Consider the following 27,622-nt stretch of genomic DNA (forward strand, 5'->3'; position numbering starts at 1 on the left):
GTAATAAAAATTTGGTTCATTTATATAAGTATTTATACATTTTTAATGAAAATTTTTTATTTTAATTTCATTTTTAGTGGTGTGCCCCCTTAAATTTTATACTGAATTGTATGCAGAGATTTCAAACTAGTACACGTAAGACTTCACATGTACGAATGAAATTGTAAAACTGAACGTATAATATTACATGCATCTATACATACATTGTTATGCAAAATTATACTTTAGGATTTACAATTTTAGTGATTCGTAAAATTTTATATGTAAAAGTTAAAAATATACCATAAAAATTCTTAATGTTACCCTTGCGATCGCTTGCCTCTCTGTAATGTGCCAAAGCGTTTAAAAATTTGATATTTTTATCGCAATGTGTATTAGGTATATTGATTTAGAGGCCTCAGATTTCGTATTTACAATTTAGATTTGCAATTTACTTGGTATGGTTGGGTTACAAGTTTAGGATAGAGTATTGCTTTCTTCCTAGGAAGACTTCTAATCTTGATTATTAAAGATTATAGATGCAGTCCACAAAACAGCCTAACCATTACAACTTGAATAAGTGTCGAACCGAAGTGTTCTAGAAAACCGCTGCCAAATTTTTAGCACGTAGCTTTCTTCAACATTAATTATTGCTTTACTATTTTTTTACTTTCTTTATAAGGAAGGTTTATAATAGTAATTTTTGGAGTTTGTGTATTTTCTGATATAGTTATTGGAAAAGTTGATAAATGTAAAGCTGCTTAATATATAAGTGTTAATAAGAATCAAATCAATTTATTAATTAGAGAGAGAGAGAGAGAGAGAGAGAGAGAGAGAGAGAGAGAGAGAGAGAGAGAGAATTATAATTGATTATGTCAATGGAATTGATTTTAAATAATTTTAACTACCAATCGAAAAAGTACAAAAACTATATAGAATTATATGCGAAGTAAAAATAATTCTGATATTAAAGCAATACATAATATTGAAGGAATCTATGTGACAAAGAATTGGCAGCCGTTTTTTATGTTTTCTTAGAAAAATAGATATAAGAACGAATCTTCGAAACCAAAGCAGCATTTTCAAATAAGGTCGTCAAAATATTCCTAACTCCAATATCCGCCATGTGTTGGCGGATCTTTCCCCCCTCCCCCTCTAAGATCATTCGGGCACTTCTGGGATGCAACTCCCCGTTTAAAGTTGGTTCCTTCCCTAAACCCATGTGAGTATGCGGGTTGTATGTGTTTTTTTATGTAGCGTAGGCAGAGCAAGCTCTGCCAAAGTGGCCCTTCGACACCGAATCCCCAAAGATACTATTGTTGAACAATACTTCCGCGGAGCCTGTTAACTAGCCTATTTGGATTTATTTATTAAGAGGATTTGGATTTATTTATTAAGGAGCACTTAAAGGTTCTCAACCCAATCTCCTACGTTCCCCTGCATCGGGCAGGGAAGCAAGAGCTTAATTCTGAGACCTACGTTCCTCTGCATCAGTCCGAGAAGCGTTTCGTATCTACTACCTAGTGGCCTTCGTCTAGCAACAGTTTTATTTAGCTATTTCTCCTTGTCCTTCCCTTCTATTCTCTTCGTCATTTCTAACCTTCGTGAGAATGGTCCTTACGTAGTTGTTTACTGTACACCAACCATCTTTCGACGTTAGCATAGCTGTCATCATTGACTCATCGAATACAAGAAATGTTTTTTCAATTTACTAATCGCCAATGTCTCCGAAGATATTGCTCGAAGATCTTCGTGATATAAAAACTTTATTATGTACTCTTCAAGAGTTTTACACCACAATCGGTTGCGATTTAATCGGCGATTATTAAAAATTGATTAAGCAATCGATCGTCTATAGCTCCGAAACTATCGGTCGGATAATTTTGCAGGATAACAACTTTTTGATGTACAGTGTAAGAGCTACGCTACACAACACAGTCACGGCAGCATACATGCATATTCACATACGCACACACACGTGCATACACATATACACGAGGTACTTACATAAATATAAGCCGTAGCAGCCTCTATAAGTGGAGAACGAGCGTACCTACCAACCAACGGATGCAGACTAACATTTTTATAGACATCCAGCATATAAATGCGCAGATAATTTCTTTTTATACTACTAGATTAGATATTTTAATTTGAAAATTGCTGATATTTTGCTAATACAAGCGTTTATAGATACTAAATTATCAGGTTTTTTGCTTCTGTGTAGCCTGAATATCATTGTCATCGAAACTCGACCTTCTTAAGAAGGTTTTATTCTAATCATAAGCGAAAAACTTCCTCTATTTGGTGAGATTCGTAGCTTGATGACACTATAAAAGAGGCCTGAGTTGAGCAGCATGCCATCGAACAGTATTTAGCTGTAATCACGTAAACTTCGTAGAGAGACTAGAGCAATCTACAATGGACAAGCTACAACTGTTGAGAATGGTCCTAACCGTCTTGAGTGCGGTACTACGCGAGCCGATAACACGCATGGTTTGTCGTGAAGGGCGGCGACGTTCTTTCAAACATTGTTCGGTCAACGTTTTATTGAAACAACTTAAATTTATTCTCGATTCCTATAGACCGTGCCCGATTATGTATTTATTTAAACGCAGTTTGTTGGAAAGCGAGGTGGATGTTATCCGTGCTCTCGGCGAGCTCTTGGGTTGCGGAATGCAAGATGCCTGGCAAGTTCAAGCCATTATGCAACAATATCGGCTGATTCAGGGTAAGACCTTAAGAAATTAAAACACATACGAAATTCTCTGTAAGCACACGCACACACATATTTTCTCTTAAAACATTTCACAGATCTTGACAAAATGATGGCTGACACTGAAGGAGATGCTCTGATTAAGCTCGTACAATTGGATAACGACGACAATGATGATGATGATGAGGAGGAGCAGAAACCTACAGTCTTCAAAATGGAGGCAGACGAGATATCGTCGGGCATTGCGCCGATAGACATGAACAGTGTCACTGCAACAGTCCTCAAGGTGGAAGATGACGACGACGACGAGCCATTACCAGTTGTCCAGCCAGTAAACGCAGCTAGTTCTAATGCTACTACTACTACTGAGTCACAGTCAGCATTACCTGCTGCTGCTGCTGCTGCTTCTGATGCTACTGCTACTGATGTTGTTGCTGCTGCTATGAACACCAATGCCGATCAGAGATTGAGACATTGCCAGCAGCAGTAGCAGTATTAAAACACGTGACAAAAGTTGAAAACGCTGATGAGGAAATCCACGAAGATGATGATAACGACGACGACGACGCAGCAGTCTCAGATACAGCCTTCTTCTCTTCCTCCTCCTCCGACGACGATTCATCTTCAGACACTGACACGGCAATTGAGGAAACATTGGGACGCAGTACCGCAGTGGATGCAACTGGCGGAGGAAGTTAATGTAAGAGTTTTCTCTCGCAAAGGAATAAAATGTAAAAGCGTGCAAAAAAAATTATAAAATATAAATTAGCATTATGGTTGCAGGAGGGCGCTGGTGCTGAACAGTCAGCGCGATAATACATAATGATTCACCGAGAGTTTTTCAGATATTATCCGTTCTTCTATCTGAATAGTCGAGAGGAGCTGATCACCATCAGACGACTACCAGCCAATACGGATGTCACAGAGTGGCTAGCGCATGCTATTTATGAACTTTACAGGTATGTGTGCGAAAATACAGCACCAAAGACTTTATCGGTATAACTATAATCTCGGAACACTTTAGTCAGGGTGGAGTTTGGATTTCTTATAGACTAGTGCGAGAACTAGTAGCAGAAGAAATAGTAGACTACTTCAGAGTATTGCACAAAGTCACGGAGGTTTCGAGATTGATCACACACTATTGATTAATGTTAATACCGTGTCCATGCCTCAAGGAGCGGGTCATTTTGCGCTCACTACCGAGACCACATTCAAACTGTCTATTTTAATCATTCGAAGCACGGGTAACCTCTGCCAACCTCGCACACTTGTTTGCGCACATATGTACAGTGTTCCTGGCGACGTTTGCACGGGGTTTATGCAGGAAATGTTGGGTAGAATTAGACACTGTAATGGCAAAAAAGGAGGCTGTAAAACTCGATAAAAGTGCTAGAGTTGTCATACCCTAGGCTGGCTGCAGGATACTAGAGATCAAACTTTTTCAAGAATATAACGCATGTCTAGATGTCGCTATTGTAGTATATTCATTTCAAGGGTTCTCTCGAGGCGATAAGCCCATATACGATGCATCTGATTATGTTTATAATGTCGGCAATACTTGTTAGATTTACTCTTCGTATTATGCATTACGAGAGTAGTCGACATTATTAGACAATTTTAAACTTGGTAGCTGCAGCTGGTAGTAGGAGATATTGAATACCATGCAATAAAGAAGTGACGAATAAAAAGAATCACAGGTGTCCGGACAAGTGTCGTAGCTATCTGCAGGAACCGCCTTGCGAACGAGACCGAGCTGACAGCCGTACTGTGTGTCCACACTGTAATAGAATATTTTTGAGTCAGATGTGCTTTTTGAATCATCTGAAGTCGGAATAATTCGATAAGAATCCCACAGTACGCACGAGTTTAAAAATTTGAGCCAACAATAAAATTTCTCACAGTTGCGATTAATTATCTAGTAAAGTTTGTAAGCTGATGCAATTATCAAACATCTTTGCTTCATGCAACCTGTAGCTGCAACACGACAGCAGGCTAGTAATAGTAATAGTAGTAGTAGTAGTAGTAGTAGTACAAAAAAGCAGACTTTGTACTTATTCTACCATTTTGAAAAACAAAAGTGTAAAGCAGGTGTGCACCGCGTGTCTAGATAGCGAAAATATTTCGGAGTCATGTAATTTTTGCGGGGTACGAGAGCATGTGTTCAGGGATAATTCGATAAAGCATTAGTGGAATTGGCGTTGAATCGTAGGAAAAATATTAGAGACTTGATCTGCATGGCTCACAATGCTCAAGGATTTGACGCGCAGTTCGTGCTGAAATTCTTGGTGGGATGTAAAGATTTCCGTGGAACACCAACCGTAATTCTTAATGGCTCAAAAATAATTATGATGAAGTTTGAACATATAAAGTTTCTTGATAGTATACATTTTTTACAGGTGGTTTTGAGTGATCTACCAAAGGCTTACGAGCTTGGCAGCGATATTGAGAAGGGCACATTTCCCCATTTATTTAACAGACTGGTGAATTAGAATTACGTGGACGAGATGCCGCCCGTAGAATGATTCTCGCCGGACTTGATGGGTGTCGCTGAGCGCGAGACTTTCTTAGAGTGGTACGCAAAGAGAAAAGAGCAAAATTACATGTTTAATTTTTAAAATGAGATTATTAAGTATTGTAAGCAGGACGTTAAAATTTTAAGACTAGCATGCCTTGCCTTTAGAAAGACATTCATCGTGTGTGGCTCGACGGATCCGTTTATTGAGTGCGCCACTATTGCATCGTCGTGCATGTGCGTTTATCATAAACAATTTTTGAAAAAGTACACAATCTGCATCATTCCATTATGTGGCTACCGTCGAGCTAATAAGCAATCGCTAAAATAATTATTTCACAATGGCTCAGGTGGATGGAGCATAAAACAGGCTGGTTGATACAGCATTCTATAAATTCGCGAGAAAAGAGACTTTCCGATGGACCTCTAGTGGACGGATTTTGTGTCTTGGAAAATGGCGAGAAAGTTGTACTGCAATTTTATGGGTGCTAATGTCATGGCTGTGTTCGCTGCTACACTGTCGGGCGAGATTTGTAGGTTGTGAATGGCGAGTGTATGGACGAGTGGTACGAAAGAAGAATTTCGGAAAAAATGAAAAGACAAGGGTATCATTTGATTGAGAAGTGGGAGTTCGATTTTGATCGTGAGCAGAGTGAGAACGAACGGATGATAGCGTATATAAAAGAGGAGACAAAAGATTAGCATACACCGCTTAAACCGCGTAAAGTCATGCTATTCGATAGGCAAACGAGTAAAGGTGGTCTCTTTCACGAGTACATAGATAAATTTTTCGTTGATAAGACCTATGTATTGGGATATCCACCGGAGTGTAGGAATGACGATGAGCAAGCTATTAATCGCTACATTAAGAACTTTGAGAGAGAGAGAGAGAGAGAGAGAGAAAGGCATAAAATTGGACAAGAGCCGGATATAATTCAATGCTGATCTGCGCTCCGTGGCAAAGCTATGTCTCAACTCGTTCTGAGGAAAGTTTGGCCAGCGCGGAAATATGACAAAAACGAAAATATTGAGAGTTACACAGAGATTGTTCGAATTGTTACGTAGCCCTGATAAAATTGTAAATTCTATATTGCCGGCCAACGACAAAATCCTCTACGTCAGTTGGGTCGATAATGATGATGACGATACTAGAATCGAACCGTCACCACTGTATAACGTGGTTATCGCTGCTTACACCACGGCACTGGCTAGACTTAAACTTTTCTCCGAGTTGGAGCCGCTAGGTGAACGCGTGCTGTACTACGATACAGATTCCATCGTGTACGTGAGCCGAGAGAACGGTGATAATGATAAGTATGAGCCGTCCACGGGACCATTTTCAGATCAGCTTACGGACGAGCTGGCGAGTTTGGCACATATACCAGCCCCTTTGTCTGCAAAGATCCGAAATTTTACACCTATAAGTACCTAACACTCGACGGCTGTGAATCGTGTGTATGCAAAATCAAAGGTATCCGATTAAATGCATTAGCAAGCCAAAAAATTAATTTCGAACTTGTGCATGAACTTGTGAGAGGTGAAATACCGTAAATGCTATGAGATAAGACGTCAATACGCATAAACTCTGGCGAGTCTAGGGCGAAAAAAGTGCTTAAGCCTTCATTAGTGTTTAAAAGAGTGACCTTCGACAGGTTAAAAGCCTTGTCTAAAATAATGGATCATAGAATCAAGTATTTATGAAAAGTTAAACAGGCTAAAGCAATTATTTTGAAAGAGTTGGGTGACTATAGCAAAGGCAAATTAGTAAATAGCGAAAATGCACAGTACATATATTTCACTGCTTACAATGTTGAATGTGTAATAAGAGATTTTGACGAGACGCTTGTAGATAAAATAGATCAAGTATCAAAAGATAAATATATACATATAGCTTTAGAAGATATTTTATCATCATCTACAAGTTTGTTAATTAACATTAATATAACTTAGTCGCATAATAATAGATGTGTGTATCTATATAGGTATTTTCATAAAAATTTTGAGTTTTGAAAATTTAAAAAATTTAAAAAATACCTATATAGACACACACATCCATTGGATAAGCTGCAGAGTGAGGAAAAAACTACTCCCTTGGGAGGAAAAGACTTTATCCTTACGTCGCGTATTAGCACCCTCTGGCTCCAGCTTGCAGGCAAAACATCCTCATAAATCCTGTGTCATCTCTTCTGAATATGTGAGTGCTACGACGTTGGTTGACTAACACCAGGTCTAGAAGGGTGAATGCTTTTAGTAGAACTTGTTCTCTGTAGTTAGTTTTTGAAGTGAATACTTCTATAGGATTGCCGGGTACACATTTTACTGGGGAGTGAATCGGCAAGCGGCGGCCGTCACGGCGGCGCGACAGACCGATCGTCGCGAAAGCAGCGGCAGCTCTTTCCCCCCACCATGCACACTTCGCCGCGCATATTAGCGTGCTCGCACAGCTCAGCTCTCCCCTTACATATCAGTCACACTTATTTACACACGCTGCAAACGACTATCGGGTTTTCTCGGTTTTTCCTGCTGGATTTCGGGCCTTTCGATGCGCTAATATAGCGGTGCCTTTTCATGGCGCTTCAATTTTTTCGCGTCAACTAAATGACGTGACTTTTTTAATATGCGCGAAACGTTTGCGATTAAACATTATTGACTTGAGGTAAACATTATTACTTTATGACACGCCGTGGCGTAAACCTTGATTTACCGCACGTGCGTGCAAAAATGCACTCACTACATCTCGGTTTACGCACGTGGTGTCATAAAATATCGTACGATACAATTATTTTAATTATATTTTATTTATTCCTATTATATTTTGTTTATTCTAAATTTACTAGTTTATTAATGATTACTTTACCTAAGATTTTATATATCTCTGTCAAAGTTGCGATTAAGTTGGAAAAATAAGGAAATGGCGGCGATTTCCGCATCAAAATCACTTAATCAAAACATTATAATAATCTATCAAAAAAGTTTCAATTAAATTTATCCTTGTAGATTACTACTTTGCACTCAACGAAGACGCATTTAAATTGCCTCGAAGACTAATTCAATTCAGTTTTGTCGCGAAGACTAGTGCATTTCTCACTTCGTATACGTTTGATCCTCTGGCAACGAAACTATTCAAAATTTTCTAAAATTCCATACCATCAATTTAAGAATTTACTTCTATTAGCAGTCCCCGAGACAGCCACTTTTTTTTTGACTGCTCCACTCTACGGACCATGCCTTAAAATCGCCGGCGATAATTACTTGTTTCCTTCTTGCAGCATTCTGTACAATTCGATCTAGTAGTCGTTTGAACTGTTCGACTGGTACGTTAGGCGAAGCATAGCAGCTATATATGTATATACCTTCTATCTTTGTGCGAATAAATTCTTCCTCACGAGTCCTCATTTTTTCCTGGAAATCAACGTTCCACATGCCCAGATCGCCGCTCTGCCAGTGTTGTCCATTTTCCTTGATGGCTCGTCCAAATTCCAGTACTACTCACATATAATGGCTCTGTCTACTTCCGTCTCATGGACGTACTGAAAATGTAAGACCTGTACTGTTTCAGAGTGGTTTGTATCCACCCAAATTATTTTCATTGTCTTCGCTTCTTTAACTTCTCTGCTGCAGCTCTGTATACATAACATATGTAGCAACCAGCTGCATGGTCAATTTTCCCTTCTGCGCTTGTGAGCTTGATCCCCTCCCAAAAACCATGGAGCCTGCGGCTGCCACCAGGGCTTCCACCTGATCGAAACCGGCGATGGGATTTGACTCAGAGGTCTGACCCGTTCGGGGTAGTTTTGTTGTTAACTCACTACTCATGTTTGATTTGTTTTCGGGATTTTTTCCCCAATACTGTATCCTAGGAAGGAGCATTTTAACATAGTGCTAACATCTGGGCCAGATGCCCCTTGATTATTTTAACGAGGTTGCTACTCCTTCTCCTCCGCCTTTTCCGTCGCTTTTGCGGTAAGGCCCCGGGCTTGGGACTGGCGTAACTGAGTTATGTATGTATGTGTTGTAATATGTGAATTTATACAGTCGTAATACTTAAAATGGTACTCGTCGCGCAATCTATTGGTTGGCGACGATTTCGTGCAGTCAGACAAGCTCACGCGAGAGCAAGCGTATCGCGCATGCCTCGCGACTATACTCTAAGCGCCTATACTACACTGTACACTCTCGTTCGTAGAGTCAGACTATACCGCACTGTACTACATATTCTCTCCCTACTACAAGACTCCGATGTGAGCGGGCGCACTGCCGACTAGGCTATATTGCCACTACTATTATAAATATATTAGATTATTAATTAACCTCACAGTGTTATTATTTATCCACACACTCCAACAGTATGTTTGTTTGTATGTGTGTATGCATATACGTACGTATGTACCGACCAAATTTTGTCCCCACCACCACTCTCGAACGGGTTTATATAACTCAATTTAAATTTATTGGTACGTCCGGTACGTCCAAATTTAAAAAAAACTTTTTTTTTCAAAATATGTTTCACCATAACTCCGTAACGGATCCATATGATAGGCTCAAATTTAGTATGCGATTCGATTATGTTCTAACTTAGAACTGATTGAATTTTGGGGATGATTGACTGACTCATTTTGATTTTATTGATGTCTGATTTTTGAAAAACGTATTTTTCTCAAATTTTGTCTGCATCATAACTCTGGAACGGATTTATATAATTAGCTGAAATTTGGCATGCAATTCGATTATATTCTAATTAGAATTTGTTGGAAAATGAGGTTAGACAGAGAGGATTAATTAATATAATGTAGTTTAATAATACACTATCTACAATGCATGCCTAGCATGCATCTGCTCTCCTAGAGCGTGCAGGATCGAAAAGGAAGAGTTGTACTCGCGCAGCGTCTATATGTAGTACGACTTTCACATAATGGTACTAGTGGAGAGTCGCACATGTGTGTGCCTTTTCTATACGTTGTGCTACCTCTCACGCACAGCGTACCGAATAAACCTGTGCGCACAGTGCTTCTGTGCAAACTATCTCTACAGATGTATATACTATCTTTTTGACAGAACTGATTATATTTTGAAAACAAATGGCCTTCTTGTTTTAATTTGATCGATATGTCTGATTTTTGAAAAATACATTTTGCCTTTTCAAATTCTGGCACCATCACAACTCTTAAAAGGATTTATGTAATAAGCCGAAACGGATTCGTATGATGTGCCTGACTTTAGAATATAGAATAGCAATGTGTAGCTTCAAAAATGTATACATATTATGTGTAACCCACATTTCCTTTGTCAGAATATTGTAGAAATCCATAGCTTTTTAAGTAATTACGTATTATTTACATTTTTTACTCTTCGAGAAATCATACTGCTTATTCCGTTAGCAGCGGTTTTTATTGCGGTCAATATCTTATGCAAGTTCTTAGTTAAAAATTAATGATAATGCTTTAAATTCTTATATATGATCATAGTCAAGCAAAGAAATAATCAATCTGACAACTAGAATTATTTCATAACATAAATTGTATTAATATTTTTATTTATAATTAATTGATTATATTTTCAGTTACAGAACAGAATATACGATGAAAATTCAATATGGTACCAATTTCTTCACAAATGGAAAATGCTAAAAAAACGTTAAAATGAGAGTATTGAGTCTTCAAAATATCTGAATAATTGTTGTTACACATATTCTTTAAGTGTAATAATTTGTAATTATTTATTTTTGAAACGGAAGTGTTACATATGCTTTAAATGCCAAAAAATGTTTAGTCAGCAGCTTCATTACCAAAATCATTTACGCTTACACACAACAGATGAAAAAAATCCTTACAGTTGCAATATTTGTAGAAAATCATTTACAGTTCCAGCCAGATTGACACGTCACTACCGAACACATACTGGAGAGAAGCCTTATCAATGTGAATTTTGCAGTAAATCATTTTCCGTAAAAGAGAACCTTAGTGTTCATCGAAGAATTCATACAAAAGAAAGGCCGTATAAATGCGACGTTTGTGATAGTGCTTTTGAACATAGTGGCAAACTTCATAGACATATGAGAATTCATACAGGTGAGCGGCCACATAAATGTCTTATTTGTAATAAAACATTTATTCAAAGTGGACAACTAGTTATTCATATGCGTACGCATACTGGAGAGAAACCTTACATATGCAAATCCTGTGGTAAAGGATTTACTTGTTCAAAACAACTCAAAGTACATACTCGTACCCATACGGGGGAGAAACCTTATGCTTGTGATATTTGCGGTAAATCTTTTGGATATAATCATGTCTTAAAACTACATCAAGTCGCACATTATGGAGAAAAGTGTTATAAATGTACTATTTGTTATGAAACTTTTAATTCAAAAAAGCTGATGGAATCTCATATAAAGAATCATTCAGAATCTTCGAATGCAGATTTTTCTTCAAAAAATGAACTTCAATTAAAAAATTCAGATGCTAGAAATAGGTTACTGCTATGTGATTACATGAATGATTATGAAATACCTGTAAGCGAAAAAGAATTATTTAACTGTGCTATGGTTAACAATTCTCAAGGTTCTTTGAAAATTCAAACACAGATTGATAAAACAGAAGGAATGAATATATCAAAAATGATATCTAAACCCCACTGCATTGTATTAAACACTAATTCACATTCTACGGAACTTTTAGAAAATATAAGAATAAACGAAACATCAACACGAAGAATGTCAATAAATAGTTCATCTACTCAACAGCACACTTTGACCGATTGTAGTATGGACAACTCTTGTTTATATGAAATACAAAATAATGATTTCTTTGCCAAAACATGCTTGAAAACTATTTGCTTAACAAGAAGAAATTTTATGCATAACATGGACGACAATTTTGACCAAGTTAAAGAAGAGCAACGGATAAACAGCAGGAAAATAGAATCTAGTGGAGCCTTCAATGCCAAATATCATGCAGAATTCGACAACCAATTGTATAGAGATTCTTTTAACTTTGTTATTCCAAACAAAAGAAATAATTATAGTTTGCCTCCACGCAAAAGATGTAAAATGATTCTCGAATCTATGAATACTGAGAATTTAAAGTCACAGTCAGCAGCCAGATATCATTCTGTGATCAGATTTGCTAGATCTGAAATTACTAAATCAATTGATGACAATAAGAATTGTCTAAATTCTTAACTACATAAATTAATAAAGCATTAAATTTTTGTTAGAATGAATTTAAAACTAAAATTTCAATTTTGTAATATAAATAAATATAAAAAATCTAGAGTCGATGTTTTTAATTTAAGATGTATTGAAGTAGATATTTTTAAAATTATTTATCTAATAAATATAAGAGCATGTTAAAGTATTCTCGCGAGGGAATAGGTCAAGTAAACATTCGTGATTACATTGTTTCTATTTCTAACAGTCTAATTGTAAGTCAGCAAATGTTACATTGCAAAAGCAGTAATGATAAAAGTAGCATATCTATTGATGAATTTTAAATTATTAATAATTAAATAACACTGTTTTTAAGTAGATAACAGTGTTTCCGGTAAAGTGTGCGTAAAATGCACTTTTACTCACGCTCCGCGTACGTTGAAGCGCATTTTTCGCCTCCTGTATCAAAAAATAATGTTTGACACGCGTGCGAAAATTGATTCTACGTAAGTGTAAGAACCTCACACTAGCGTAGAATCAACTTTTGCGCACTTGTATCGAAATATACTATTACATAAATTTGCGCACACACACATACACACACACATATATATATATATATATATATATATATATATATATATATATATATATATATATAATCCCGTTTAAATATGTACATACACCTAATAAATAAATAAACAATTATTTTTACCTAATATATATATCTGTGTTTTGCATTTTAATATAGGATGATGATATGATGCATAAACATGAATAATCTTTATAATACAATAAAATGTTTCATTCCGTTTTACTGTGTTTTGATACATGCAGTGACTTACGCACAGTATGCGATTTTATGTGATAGAACTAGTCTATGTCGATGGCTGAGTAGAATAAGGCCGTATCCCAGCAGCGACTACAAGAACGTCGTATCGTAGCGGCGTCTTCGGTAACGTCGTGTCGTAGTGAAGACTCCGAGAACATCGTATCGAGCGGCGTCTTCGGTAACGTCGCCAATTAATAATTACCAGAAAATAGCCTTTGTTGTGCCCCGGGTAATTATATTACCTGCTCCCGACAAAACACTGTAAATTCCTGCTTTGAAGGCATTTTTGACGAATTTTACCCTATTTTAAATAGCTTGCAACTTTTGATAGCGATGGTTATTTTTTACATTTTTTTTTATTCAAGACTAGAAAAAAACTCGCTTTGCTCGTGATTTACAAATCAATTGTGATGATATTTAGTTATTTGACGTGTCATTCTTAAATATACTGTTAAATATAAGATGTACACTCGATGATAGTTAATTCTTGTGAAATGTTTTTAAAATGATTCAATCAGATTGCCAAATTGATAAATTCTAACCAATTAAAAGCACGATTTCAAAAACGTTCCACGAGAAATAATTACCGTCGAGTATAAATAAATATATTTAATGCAGCCAACATTCTATAAAAGTAGCTATAGCTACTAGTACACAGGACCAGTTTTAAAATTATAGAATAAAATAGAAATAAATTTTGAATATTGAAAAATGTTTTCAAACTCTTTGTAATTATTTGATGACAGTATTAATTATATTAACAAAATTTAACAATAAAATAATATCAATTAAACACTTTTTTTTATTGACATTTATAATATAATGTAAATTTTAGGATTATAACAATCATAAAATTTATATTCTGTACTAAAATGTAATTCATGATACGATATTTACTTTTATACTAAATGATAACGATATCTTAAATCCCTAGCGAAAAAGAAAAAAGAAAACAACTAAAGAAAATAGTTATGAACTGCATAATAGCAGAAAAAAATCTCGGAATTGAGACACAGTCAACAGTAATCTTCTTTTTTCTTAAGTTTTATTTAGTTTGCTAGAGTTTTCTTCAGTTAAATTTATTTTTTAAAATAAATAAAAAAAAATAAATACAACAGATAATAACTATTAATAAGCGAAAATAACAGTTTTTCATAGTTCAAAACAGTTTTCTTTATTTTGTAATGTTTGTTGTACATTCACTAGTTTTTCTCCAATCAAAACAGCTATCTTCGGATTTCTACACACTTTTCTTATTTATTCATTTATTTATTTATTTATTTAACCAGAAACGAAAATACAGAGATATATACAAACTCCGCATTTCTGCTAAGATAAACGAGGTTATCTGACCGCAGGGCTGCTCTATTACAAGATATAAAAGAATAACAAAAATACTTAAAAACTAAAAAATTATCCTCCATTTACACAACGATTGTAGCCTCCATACTACTACTTTCTGCTTTAGTTTTAGCATCATATGCTGTAACGGGGTCTAAATTCAATCAACGAATAACCCGCTAAATGACTGGATCGCGTTCCCTCGATGCGGCGGAGGACTCCTCTACGCCCGCGAAATACCTCCGTTGCATGCAGCTGTCTTAGCTGCTTTTATCTTGCTGGGTCTACGCGCCGCCTGGCGCGTGCTCGGCTGCTTAACTGCGTTAGATAAGTACTAATAAATAACGCCCGCGGAGGCGGCGGTAGTCGCAGGAAGGATCAGGAATCGGTAAGTAAACGAAATGAAAAAAAAGCACGTAAAATAATAAGTCTAAGTTATATTTCACTAGCGCGTCAAAACCGTGAGTTTACAAATATAAAAGAATAATAATAATACGCGAGTCGCCAACAACTTTGCGACTCGCCGCGACGCTGGAATAATTGCGCTCGCACGCGTATATCGCCGTGAAGGTCGCGCGCGCCGGATACCCTCGCACGGGTGATATACACTCTCATGCACACAATCACAGTCGCTGCGCGTCACACAAACCTTCACGATCTCGTCACCGACGCTCCTGATCCCGGACAGACTGCATGACTAGACGTTGCTGGACCGCTAAGCAGGCAGATCAGAAAACCCGGATTCCGCGTCGCACTCACACACAAGATATAATATGATCCGCTGGACACATCATAGCACACGAGATCACGAGCGAAGTTCTGTGTTTACTTTCCGAAGGCCGAGAGCTATCTGAGCGCGCACCTGAAGGATTAGCCCGCGCGCTTACTCTCTCTATCTCTCTCGCTCTTATTCCCGAATTTGCACGTGTTTTTCTTCACGCGCGCGGTGCTCAACTCATTACAATGCATATAAATACATTTCATTTGTAACAGTTCATCTAGAGAGCAGAAAAAATAATATTATATACATATTTTTAGATATCAACAATTGGATTTTATCCATTCCTTAATTATTTTTAGTTGACTTGATTTTCCTATTTCTAAAACTTTTAAATTGTTTAGTAGTGTATTAAACACTGAGATTGCTTTAATTTAACAGTTCTTATCACTAATTCTCTTTTTGCTTATAGGTACGATAATGCTTTTATTTCTAGTAATACTAGATGAGTTGAGGTATTGCGTTTTGAGATCATTGTAATACAATTTCAAGGCCCCTAGCGCAAACAATTGTTCGAGATTGGCAGGATTATTTTGCATGAAAAAATTATTTTTATTTATTATTTTTAGTATTTTTTTGGGTATTTTCTGTATTAAATCTCTATTATTCTTATATACTCTACCCCAGGTTATGATTCCATAGCTTATTATGCTATGGAAAAAGGCATAGTATCTAATCCTCAAAGTCTCAGTTGGCATTGTTTTCGCAATTTTATAAAAGATGTATACAAGATATTTAGTTTTCTTGATAATATATAACATATGCATATCCCATTTTAAATTATAGTCAAAGACTATCCCAAGATATTTGTAGTTCTCAACCCTAGCTAGTTTTTTATCCTGTATCTTTACATCTATTTGATTAGGAACGCTGTCGACATAGCTATCGAAAGTCATACAAACAGACTTATCAACATTTAGTGATAGCTTATTTACCGCAAGCCATTTGTGTATTTTCAACAAAGAATCATTCATGATATCTTGGGCTTTCACCCAGCTAGCCCCTGTTGCGATTATAGCAGTATCGTCCGCGTATAATAGAATAGCTTCCTGAGGTATCTCTTGAAGTATATCATTTATGTACAATATAAACAACAGTGGACCAAGTATCGTACCTTGTGCTACACCAGTATGTATTAGTAGATTATCACTTACACAACCATCTATTTTTACACTTTGATACCTATTACTATAGGTAACTAGAAAGCAGGATCAGAGTTTTTTCCTAATTCCTACACAGTATAATTTATCCAGTAGGTTACTATGATCCACTGTGCCAAAAGCCTTCGCCAGGTCGAGAAACGTTACTAAAGTCGGTATACTCTTATCAATATTATTGTACAATAAGTTCGTTAGGTAATGTAGTGCATTATTTGTACCTATTTTTTTTTTACAAAACCAAATTGGTGTTCGGAGATCATATTCGTTTTGGTTACAAAATCATAAAGTCTATTGTGTATTATTTTCTTAAAAATTTTTGCTACGTTTGATATCAATGATATAGGCCTGTAGTTTAATTTTATTTTTTTTACCTGCTTTGCAAACTGGCACAATTTCCGCCTTCTTGAGTGCATTAGGCCAAATACCTGTCTCAATGCCTAAGTTTATAATATAAGTTAGTGCATCAGCTATATAGTCGCGTATTAATTTCAAGGTCTTGGAATTTATCATATCTACTCCACGACTTCTAACTTTTAATGCATCGATTACAGATATTACCTCACTCTTGCTCGTTGGGTTAATGAAAATAGACTTTGGATTCATAGCCGGTAATTTGAGTATCGCATTAGCTGGATTTACAATTTGTCCACTTAACTCTCGACCTATCTCACAGAAAAAACTATTCATATCATTAGCTATTTCTGTCTTGTCAGTTACTTTCCTGTCTCTAATTTTTATATGATTCATGGCTTCTCTGGATTTATTGTTGCCGATTTTATTATTAATAACTTCCCAGAGCTTTTTTGGGTTATTTATATTGCTTTCGATTTGCTTTTTATCGTATTTAATTTTTGCATTTTTAATCACTTTATCTAGCAATTTAGTATATTTTCTGTACTGTAATTTAAGTTGGTCATTATTTATATCCAGCTGCCATAAATTATATAAAAACTCTTTGGTTTCACATGATTTTATTATTGCGCTTGTGATCCAGCCCTTTCTTCCATCTTGTTTATTCTTTCTTTGTTTAGTGGTAGCTATGTCTACAGAGCTTCTGATCTCGCTCAACAGCTTATCCGTCGCTAAGTTAGGATCCTCTATCGACAATATTTCACTCCAGTTTTTATTTCTAGCAAAGTTTGTTAACTTTTTATAATTTATAAAGGTTTCTGGTTGTTTTATTATCTTTGGAGTCGTATTTATTGCAATGAAAATTGGATAGTGATCTGTTATTGAAAGTTTTATTTTATATGTAATTGTCGTTAAATTATTTGTTTTAATAAATATATTGTCGATACAGGAACCTTTTGCAAGTCCAACTGGCGGCTTAGTGATACCAACAAAACCAGGGATGTATCCCTTCTTAAGGAAATTACATAGAAACTCCTGACTAAGATTATCATGTTATAGTAAATCAATGTTAAAATCACCTATTACAAGGTGATTTTTAACACTTTTATTTGCAATTAAAAATTTATGTATATCTATAATGAATTCGGACTTATTCTTAATTCTTAATTATAGATCTTAATTCTACCAGTTTCAAACACTTCAGTGTTTTGTTGTAAATTAATATTTACAAAGACCATCACGCCATCATTTTTGTTCATCGAGCTGTTATTATAGTAACATTTGTATTCATAGCCAGATCCTTTCAATTCATATATTTTATAATTAGTCTGTTGGAAAGTTTCAATACCAACAATTTTCAACTTCGGGTAATTAAGTTCACTTTTTGTTACATTGCAGTGGCCATTTAGTTTTTCTTTAAGCACACTTTCTGCTAATGTTACACTATCTTCACTTATACAAGTAATGATTACTTTATTTTTCTTGTTTATGAAAATGTTTTTAGTTTATATACTTTTTTGCGCAGTTAGACAATCTTGCACCGACTGTTTAACATTAATCTCACTATTTCCATTTTTCTGAACTGTGATCTTTGGTACTTTTTTTGCAAAAGTTTAGTTTGTTTAACCGCATCTTTGTACGAATAAGACTTGAAAACAGTTTGATTCGAATTTCTTTCTAGTTTTTCTTTTAGGATATCATTTTTCTCCTTCAGTGCAGTAACCAGTCTTTTCAATAGATCGACCTACGTTTTCAAACTTTGCACTGCACTATCACTTTGAGTTGAATCTTTAATTTCAGCTGATAATTCTTTTCTTATTTCCTCCTAAAATCCTTGTTGAAACATGCAGGTTCTTCTCATCAATTTTTGAGGTTATGTTCTTGTCACTGTGCTCAGGAGAAATTATCAGATGTTTCCCCAAGTATTTGTATTTTTTGGAATTGTGGTCAAGACAGTTGATATGGAACGCTCTATCACAGATGATGCACACTGCAGTTTCAACTCGTTTTCCAGTATGATACTCAAAAAACGCAGGATGCTTATCAGGAGGCGCGCGTCCCGGCGCCATATTGGAATATAAATATCTAAACTTTTTAAAAACACGCCTTTAATTACATAATAGAATCTAATTAACGTAACTGTTGAAATCTGGTACCATCCGCAATAAACTAAAAAAAAATCTAAAAAAACTAATAATACCTGTAAATAACTGTTGTCTGTCTCAATTCAAACATTATTCTGCTGAAAATTTCTGTTCTGTTTAGTTATCTTCTGTATTAGTCTAAAATCTTCAGATGGAAACTGTAATGTTCAGAATTTTTGTTTCACTAAGGATCAACATTGTATTGATGGTTTATTTGAATAGACTATACATTAGGCGATATACACAGTCTGGTGGTTCGAGAGCGTCTGAGTCTGTATCCTCTGTGTGACTGTATATATATGCTATATTATACAGGGTGAGTCATTTTAATCTTTAATCTCAATTATCTCGCTGGCAAAGCATGCCAGCGAAAAAAGTTTCGGGTAAAAGTTTTAGGATTTTTCCCTGGCTATCTGATGATGACCTTGACAATGTCATTGAGCATGACCTTCAAGGTCATTTGAAGGTCAAGTCGATTTTTTCAAATAGAAACCCCTACTTTTGGCACCAGAAATGGAAAGAGCGGGAAATTTTACGTTCGAACATGTGATTTTGGAAACAAATCATCTTTTGTGCGGAAATTACCTTTGACATCAGCCGAACCCAGGATGCATCATCAAGGAGGTTGTCAAACGGATTTAGCATCCCATTTTTTTTTTGTTTTATTTTTTTTTGTTTTTTTTTTGTTTTTTCCCTTTTTGTTATTTGTTTGGTATTTTTATGGAATGTTAACTGGAGTTAACCATTGATTAATTGTTCGAAATTACCGCCGTTTTGTTGGATGCAAAGATCAAGTCGAGCTCTGAATTGTCTTATGGTTCTAAGTAGAACATCTCGAGGGATTGCTGCACAAGCTGTACGAATGCGTTCGATCATATTATCTCGCGTTGTTGGCCGTTGAGCATAAACAACATTCTTAAGATATCCCCATAAGTAAAAATCGGAAGGGGTTAAATCAGGTGAACGAGGGGGCCAATAATCACGAACAATGCGTGCATAATGTGGTGGTGCTCCATCTAATTGGATCCACATTCTTAGCCTTGTGGCTAGGTCTACATTTTCTAGTAATTCAGGTAAAATGTCTCGAAGTAATCTCAAAAAGTTTACCCCATTCACGTTCTCTTCAAAGAAATAAGGACCAATCAAATAGCCATTGATGATTCCACACCAGACCATAACACTCCAGCGGTGTTGATTGTCTATGGGCCTGAACCAATGAGGATTTTCATCTGACCAATAATGGCAATTATGTCTATTCAATTCTCCAGTGTTTCTGAATGTTGATTCATCTGAAAAAAGAACGTGCCTGAAAAAGTCTTGATCTTGTTGAATCATTCGTATTGCCCATTGACAAAAACGTACTCGCAAAATCATATCATTTGGAGTTAACTGTTGTGTTAATGTTATGTGATAAGGATGATATCTTCTCGCTCTCAATATTCGGGATGCTGTTGATCGAGGTATACCTATTTCTCTTTCTATTTGTCGAGTACTAATGTGAGGATCAAGATGAATAATCGCTAGAATGGTAATAACACGAGGATCGTTTTCGTCGTATTCGTGATGACGGCGTTGACGAACAAAAGCTCCATTTCGAGCTCTCTGAGTTAAGGTTTGAATAGTAACATTACTTGGGTGTCTCCTATTGGGATAGCGTTCAGCATAAAGTCTGGCAGCTGCTGCATAATTATTTCGACTTTCTCCCAAAATCATGATCATATCAACGATTTCGTTGGGAACATAATCAGCCATGATCAAAATCAAAATAATTTGTTACAGACCAGTAAACAGGGAAACAGATTTTTTTCAATAATAATTATCGATTTACAAGAAGTAAAAAACACGATTAAGCTTTTCTGCACTAATTTGCTATCTACATAACTGTTAAGAGTAGTTCACTCTCAAAAATTGACACTAATACAAAATAATGGAATGACTGAAAATTTTTGAAAACTGAAAAAATTACGAAAATTTTAGAAAATATTGAAAATTTCTGGAAATATTGAAAATTTTTTCATTTTTGAACGCATGTCACTCTCTTTTCATTTATGGGGCTAAAAGTAGGGGTTTCCATTTCAAAAAATCAACTTGACCTTGAAATGCCCTTGAAGATCCTGTTTAACGACAGGCTCAAGATGACCATTCGTCAAAGAGAAAACTGAAAACTTTTGTGGGTAACATTTTCTCCTTGAATGCATTCGAGTTCATCTAACCAGTTGTACTGTTATCGGCATGACCAATGACCTTGACCATTGAATTCAAGGTCAAGGCAAGGTCATATTCAAACGTAAAATTTCCCGCTCTTTCCATTTCTGGTGCCAAAAGTAGGGGTTTCTATTTGAAAAAATCAACTTGACCTTCAAATGACCTTGAAGGTCACGCTCAATGACATTGTCAAGGTCATCATCAGATAACCAGGGAAAAATCCTAAAACTTTTATCCGAAACTTTTTTCGCTGGCATGCTTTGCCAACGAGATAATTCAGATTAAAGATTAAAATGACTCACCCTGTATATATATGCTATAGTAGGCTTCTGCCTTATCTATTGATCATATATCAAAATATCTAAATCATTAAATAAGACAGTATTTAAAATACATTTCGATAAAGTGTGCGTAAAATGCACTATTACAAACGCTCCGCGTGCGTTTAAGCACATTTTCCGCTCCCTGTAACGGAAAATAACGTTCAATACTCCGCGAGAAGTTCACTTTTAAAATTTTATAGATGAAATTCAGTTGTCGATAATAGAATGACTATTGCAGCAACTATTTGCAGTATCTCTTCATCTGGACCGTATCTGCAGATTACATCTTACGATATGCATAAAACCATGTAGCATTCGTCATTTCATATTCACAAACACATAGTTTTAAAAGAAAGATCATTTAGCACAATAAAAATATTTGCAGCACCTTTGTATGTGGACCGAATCTGCAACTAACATCTTGTAATTTGCATAAATGCATTCAGCATTAGTCATTTCATATTCACAAACACATAGCTTTAAAAAAAAGATTATATATGCACAAATATTTAATCGCAGCATCTCTTTTATCTGGACGAAATCTACTGATAAAACATAATTATTTTATATTCTCGAATAGATGGCTTTAAAAAAAAACAGCATATCTACAGAAATAATTATTCGCAGCACCCCTTTCATGTGGACCAATCTTAAAATAATCTTTATTCAGCTGTGTGTATACACACACACACACACACATATATATATATATATATATATATATATATATATATATATATATATATGCATTGTAACGAGTTGATCACCGCGGCTAACTCGTAGCGGTATGAGTACCGCTGCGCCGCGACGAAACAGGGTAGATTCGCGTGCGCGAAGAAAAACACGTGCGAATTCGGGAATAAGAGTGAGAAAGGTAGAGATAGTGAGCGTGCGGGCTAATCCTTTAGGTGCGCGCTCAGATAGCTCTCGGCCTTCGGAAGGTAAACACAGGACTTCGCTCGTGATATCGTGTGCTGTGCAGTGTCCAATCCCCTCGTTCATACTATAACTAATGTACTTTTGAACAATATCCTGGAGTTTGAGCTCATTTGGGCCATTCGTTCCTTTGGAATCTTACGGTCAGTGAATTATGAACTCTCTTCTATACGTAGGTATTATAAAGGTATATAGAAGGTCTAAAACCATCAAAATAAAGGTAATTATATATGAGAATATCCACTCACCAGGCACTCTCTCTCTCTTATGCACTGCGCGCCACACATACCTTCTCTCTTTCGTCGAAGACGCTCGTAGCCTAGACAGGCCGCAAGACTCCGTAACCAGCCGCTATGCTACTGCTGGGGTCTCCTGGCTCCGGGTCACACTCACACACACAAAATGCCTCTCCGAATCGCTGGACACAGCACAGCACGAACAATCCCGCAAGACCCTTGAAATCTTAGCGAAGTCGCGTGTATATTTATCGAAGGCCAAGAGCTATCTGAGCGCGCTCCTCAAGGATTAGCTCTATCTCTTTCGCGCCTATTCCCGAGTTCGCACGTGTTTATTATCGCGCACGCTACTTTACGTTCTCTCGTCGCGGCGCAGCGGTACTCATACCGCTACGGGTTGGCCGCGGTGCATAACTCGTTATAACCCTTCCCTAGAATTGATCTATCGACCAGATGGCGATTCCACCCCAGTACGTCCGCGACGAAACGTATTGTCGTGTATCTACGAAGGATCTGGGGAATTCTGGGTCAATGAAAAAAAAAAAAAAAAAAAAACACGCTGTTGCGAATTCGTTTGTTAGGCTTTATTTGACCTTGTGCAGCCTGACGTTCGGGCATTTATTGCTCCGCGACACGTTGGGGTATCCGCAGACGTAGCAGGACTTTTGTGATGTGCTGTCTGCCGTCCCTAGTGTCGTATCGCGTGCCGCGCTCTTCGCGCGTGGACGTCGCGCCACGTCCGGCGCGCTGGTTCGCCCTGACGCCTGGAATTGTCGGGCGCGGGCTCTGGCTTTGGCTAGGGCCGCTTCAGCCCGGGCGACATCTCGCTCGGCTGCTTCGCGCTGGCGCCGCTCTTCAGCCAGCAGGCGCTCGCGGTCTTCGCGCTTGTGGTCCTTCCGCTTGCGGCGCTCGACGACTTTGCGCCGCGTCTCTTCTGCGGCGCAAAACGCCGCTCGCCCTTCCTCGAGTAGGCGCGCCTATTTGCCGGCACACCGTCAAAAGGCGTCGCCGTAATTACGCACCGACTGTGTGTACAGTCGGTACGCATCGCCTTCCATCTGGCGCACGTCGATCGACGCCTCGAGCGCCCCTACCAGCTGGGCCCTTTGCTGGTTCCACACCGCTGCGGCTGCCTCCTCTCTCGAAGGCTCCTCCCTTGCCATCGAGTCAGCCGGCGGCGCTCGCGTCCAAGCGAGCCGATATGCGACCACCGACATTGGATAGTGCCGGTTGCGGCGCGCGCGGGCGGCGCAGGCCCGTCGCGGTCTTCTCGCCCTCGCCTGCAACCGGCGCAGGTGGATCTGGGCGGCGCACCACCAACGCTCCCTCGCCTTCATCCTCTTCTGCGGGGGCGAAGTACGCCTCCACCTCGTCATCGGGAGGGAAGGCACTCCAGGGGTCTTCGCCTTCTCCTACCTTCCGGATGACTACGTGAGGCCGTTCTTCCTCCCTGTTTAGAGCGGCCATCACGCGCTCGAAGGCTGCTTGCAGCTCCTCGGGACTCATACCTAAGCATATAAATTATCTAGCTTAGGTCCGCAGCTCTTTGTGCGTGCGTTTTTCGCGGTGACGTCGTCGGGTTAGTAATCGTCGTGTCATGCCCGCGGTTGCGCGAACCCTTCGGACGACCAGGCCTCCTCTTCTCGGTGTCGACCTCAGCACTAGCGGCCTCTGGCGTAGGTCTTGCACGTCTCGCCGTATACACCTTTTTCTCCGGACGGTCTCTCTTCTTGGTCGCAGAGTTTAATACGATTGCGCACGGTTTTTTAGTTCGCTTCGGACGGTCGGCGACTTCGCTTGCTTCGGACGCAATATCGCTCTGTTCGCAGACAGAGTCTCGCTCGCTTTGCGCCGGTACTTCGCTGGTACCCGCGTCTACGCTCGCATCCCTCGGCGGTTGGGCGTCGCCATCTTCTTCACTCTTCCGCGACTCTTCGTTCGTCGCTGACACGTAGAATGGCTACAGCTGCGCAGCTGGTGCAAGATCCACTTGCTCGCCCATCTCGTCGACAAGTCGATATGTATTGGTGCCGCGTATTTCCACTATATTATACGGCCCAATATACGGTGGCACTAGTTTCGCGGAGCGTTGCTCCGCTCCAGAAGACAACACGTGGTTTCGCCTCATCACTAAGTCCCCGACTTTGTATGACACCGGTTTACGCTTGGCATCATAGTAGCGCTTCTGGCGGTCTTGCGCGTCTTGCGTCCTCTGCGACGCTTGCTCGCACAGCTGTTTTAAATCCCACATGCGATCATGCCATGCATCGATCGCGCGTCGCTGCAATTCTTCTTCTGCGGCGGCGTCCTGCTCGTGCCTCGCCGCGGAAGGTTTCCTCGGCTGAGTTCCGTACATTAGGATAGCCGGACTCACACCTGTCGAGGAATGGGGTACGGTATTATACCCAAAGGCGATGTCGCTCAATTGCTCGTCCCATGTGTTATGGCTTTCCTCGATGAGCGCGCGTACCATGTTGTTGATGGTGCGATTCACCCTCTCTATCGGGTTCGCCTGGGGGTGATAAGGTGGCGTTAATTCATGCCGCACGCCTTGCTCTCTGAGGTACTGATCAATGGCTTTATTTTTCAACTCCGTGCCATTGTCCGACAGGAATACCTCTGGCGCACCGTACCGCATGAAGACTCGCTCTCGGAGATGTAGCAGGATCGTCTTCGCGTTCGCCCGCTTAATCGGAATGCATTCTATCCAGCGGGTAAACAAGTCTTCGAATATGAGAATATATTCGTTTCCTCGAGCGGTCATTGATTTCGGCCCCATGACATCTCCCGCTGTGATCTGCCATGGCCGAGTAATCACTCATTTCCCCATCAGGCCGCTTGGCGAGCGCTGCTCGACTTTGCATTGCTGACAAACGAAGCATCGTCGAATATACTCAGCGACGTCGGTGTACATACCGGGCCAGTAATAGTACATTGCGATTGACATTAGCTGATGGCTCGTCGTGACATTCTCGCAAGATTTCTGCTCGCTCTTCTTTTGGCACGACGACTTTCCACGCCGTATCGTCATTCATAGACGCAGGCAATTTCTCATCTGGGTAGAAGTAGTACAGCTGCCCGCCGTATATCTTATACAGCGGATCTTTGCTCGGATGCAGCTGTATCTCACGGACCTTTTCGCAGTACCATTCGTCCTGGGTCTCGCTTGCCCATCCGACTGCCTCGACTGGTACTGCGTCTCCTTCGAACATACGCGATAACGCGTCTGGTATGGCATTTAGCAGGCCTTTCCTATGTTCCACAGTGTAGATGTGGCCCTGCATTTCTAGTGCCTATCTGGCTAGGCGTCCGGTGGGATTATGCAAGTTGCATAACCACCGCAAACTACTGTGGTCCGTGATGACCTTAAATTGATATCCCTCGATATATGGACTGAACTTCCGTATAGCCCAGATGACAGCGAGACATTCTCTCTCCGTGACACTGTAATTTCTTTCGGCTTTCGGCATCGTGCGGCTCGCGAATTCTAAAACCCGCTCTTCTCCGTTGATTACTTGGAAAAGTACCGCGCCGAGCCCGGTGTCACTGGCGTCCGTCTGCAACACGAACTGCGATTCGAAATCTGGACGGTGAAGAATCGGTGCAGACGCTATTAGCGCTTTCACTCGTTGGAAAGCGTCTTGTTGTTCCGTCCCCCACTCGTACTTTCTGCCTTTCTTCGTCAGGTGATGGAGTGGTTCAGCGACGGTCGCGAATTCTTGCAAGAATTTGCGATACCACGACGCCATTCCTAGAAAACGTCTCAGCTGTTTTAGGTTTTTCGGCGCTGGATACGCCACAACGGGCGCTATCTTCTCTGGAGCTGGCCGAAAACCATCGTGATTAAATAGGACGCCGAGGTACTTCACCTCTTCTCGTCAAAAGACACTTTTGTCCCGGTTTATCGTCAATCCAGCCGCGTTCACTCGCTGGAGCCCTTTCTCTAAGTACTCGAGATGCTCTTCAAATGTCTCCGTCGCGATGATGACATCGTCGAGGTACGAGTACGCATATGGATGGAGTTCTGAGCTGATCACTTCGTCGATCATTCGCTGGAAGGTCGCTCCAGCGTAGGCTAAACCAAACGGCATACGCGTGATTTTCTAATAACCCTAGCCCCGGCACTGTAAAGACCGTCAGAGGTCTCGCTTCCGGCTTCAACGGTATTTGATGGTACGCGCTGCTAAGGTCCAACGTCGATATGTACTTCGCTTTCTGCAGTTTACGAAGGATATCATCCATGTTAGGTAATGGATATGCGTCAGCCTTTGACAGCGCATTAACTTTCCGGAAGTCGACGCAAAAACGATATTGCCCGTTCGCTTTGCGCACCATCACTACCGGACTGGACCAAGCACTGTCGGAGGGTTCGATGATTCCTGCAGCAAGCAACTCTCGTACTTGATGATACATGTCCTCCTCTATTTTTGGCGACACGGGATAATACTTCTGTTTTATCGGCTTGGCCGATCCAACATCTATCCCGTGCTCAATCAACTGCGTCCGTCCGATCGTACGATTGGATTTAGGCAGGATGCTGTCCAGCATTCTGCGAATCTGCGCGTGCTTGTCGTCACTGACGTACGCGAGTCTAACCGCGGCGATATATATCGCCCCTGCTGTAGCTATTGCAGCCACCTGAAGTTGGACAATCTTTCGCTCCTTCTTCAAATACAGAACGTTTTCATTTGGATCGTGGACTGCGCCGAACAGGCGCCCGAAATTCGTCCCAATTAGACATTCGTTGGTCGCTTCGGGCATGATCGCCACCGTTACGTCGCGTTGTACACCCGCAACGTCGAATGGCAAGTCCACAAATCCCACGATCGGCGACGTCTGACCATTTGTACACTGTGCTTGACGGCCATCGCGTTGTCGCAAGGGTCGACCACAGGCGCTAGCGATCTGAAGTCCTAACGACCCCATCACGGTCATAGCGGCGCCTGGGTCGTAGAGAGCTCTTAC

General features: G+C 39.3%; 2 protein-coding genes across 6 annotated transcripts in view; both read left to right on the forward strand.

Annotated features, from left to right (window-relative positions):
- LOC100115618 (Kruppel-like protein 1) overlaps positions 1–27,622 on the forward strand; it is a 343,702-nt gene that overhangs the window by 13,507 nt on the left and 302,573 nt on the right. The window contains exon 3 of one of the 5 annotated variants that reach the window (XM_031926015.2): positions 10,771–12,586. The exons of the other annotated variants lie outside the window; for them this stretch is intronic. Within the exon in view, the coding sequence (XP_031781875.1) occupies positions 10,966–12,384 (1,419 nt within the window). The 5' untranslated portion in view covers positions 10,771–10,965 and the 3' untranslated portion in view covers positions 12,385–12,586. Of the gene's footprint in view, positions 1–10,770; positions 12,587–27,622 lie in introns of those variants that run through there. 5 annotated transcript variants of the gene reach the window in all.
- On the forward strand, positions 116–10,872 carry LOC107981491. The gene is made up of 3 exons (XM_016987492.3): positions 116–2,707; positions 2,791–5,264; positions 10,765–10,872. The coding sequence occupies exons 1-2, from the start codon at positions 2,398–2,400 to the stop codon at positions 3,180–3,182; spliced, it is 702 nt and encodes a 233-aa protein (XP_016842981.1). The 5' UTR covers positions 116–2,397; the 3' UTR covers positions 3,183–5,264; positions 10,765–10,872.

The sequence above is a fragment of the Nasonia vitripennis genome (assembly GCF_009193385.2).
Source record: "Nasonia vitripennis strain AsymCx chromosome 3 unlocalized genomic scaffold, Nvit_psr_1.1 chr3_random0007, whole genome shotgun sequence".
Taxonomy (NCBI): Eukaryota; Metazoa; Arthropoda; class Insecta; order Hymenoptera; family Pteromalidae; genus Nasonia; species Nasonia vitripennis.

What these genes read in the sequence shown, in the direction of transcription:
- LOC107981491 (XM_016987492.3), top strand. Translation starts at nt 2,398, where the DNA reads ATGGACAAGCTACAACTGTTGAGAATGGTCCTAACCGTCTTGAGTGCG. An exon ending in ACAATATCGGCTGATTCAGG is followed by an intron (nt 2,708 to 2,790) that starts GTAAGACCTTAA and finishes AACATTTCACAG; the next exon opens with ATCTTGACAAAATGATGGCT.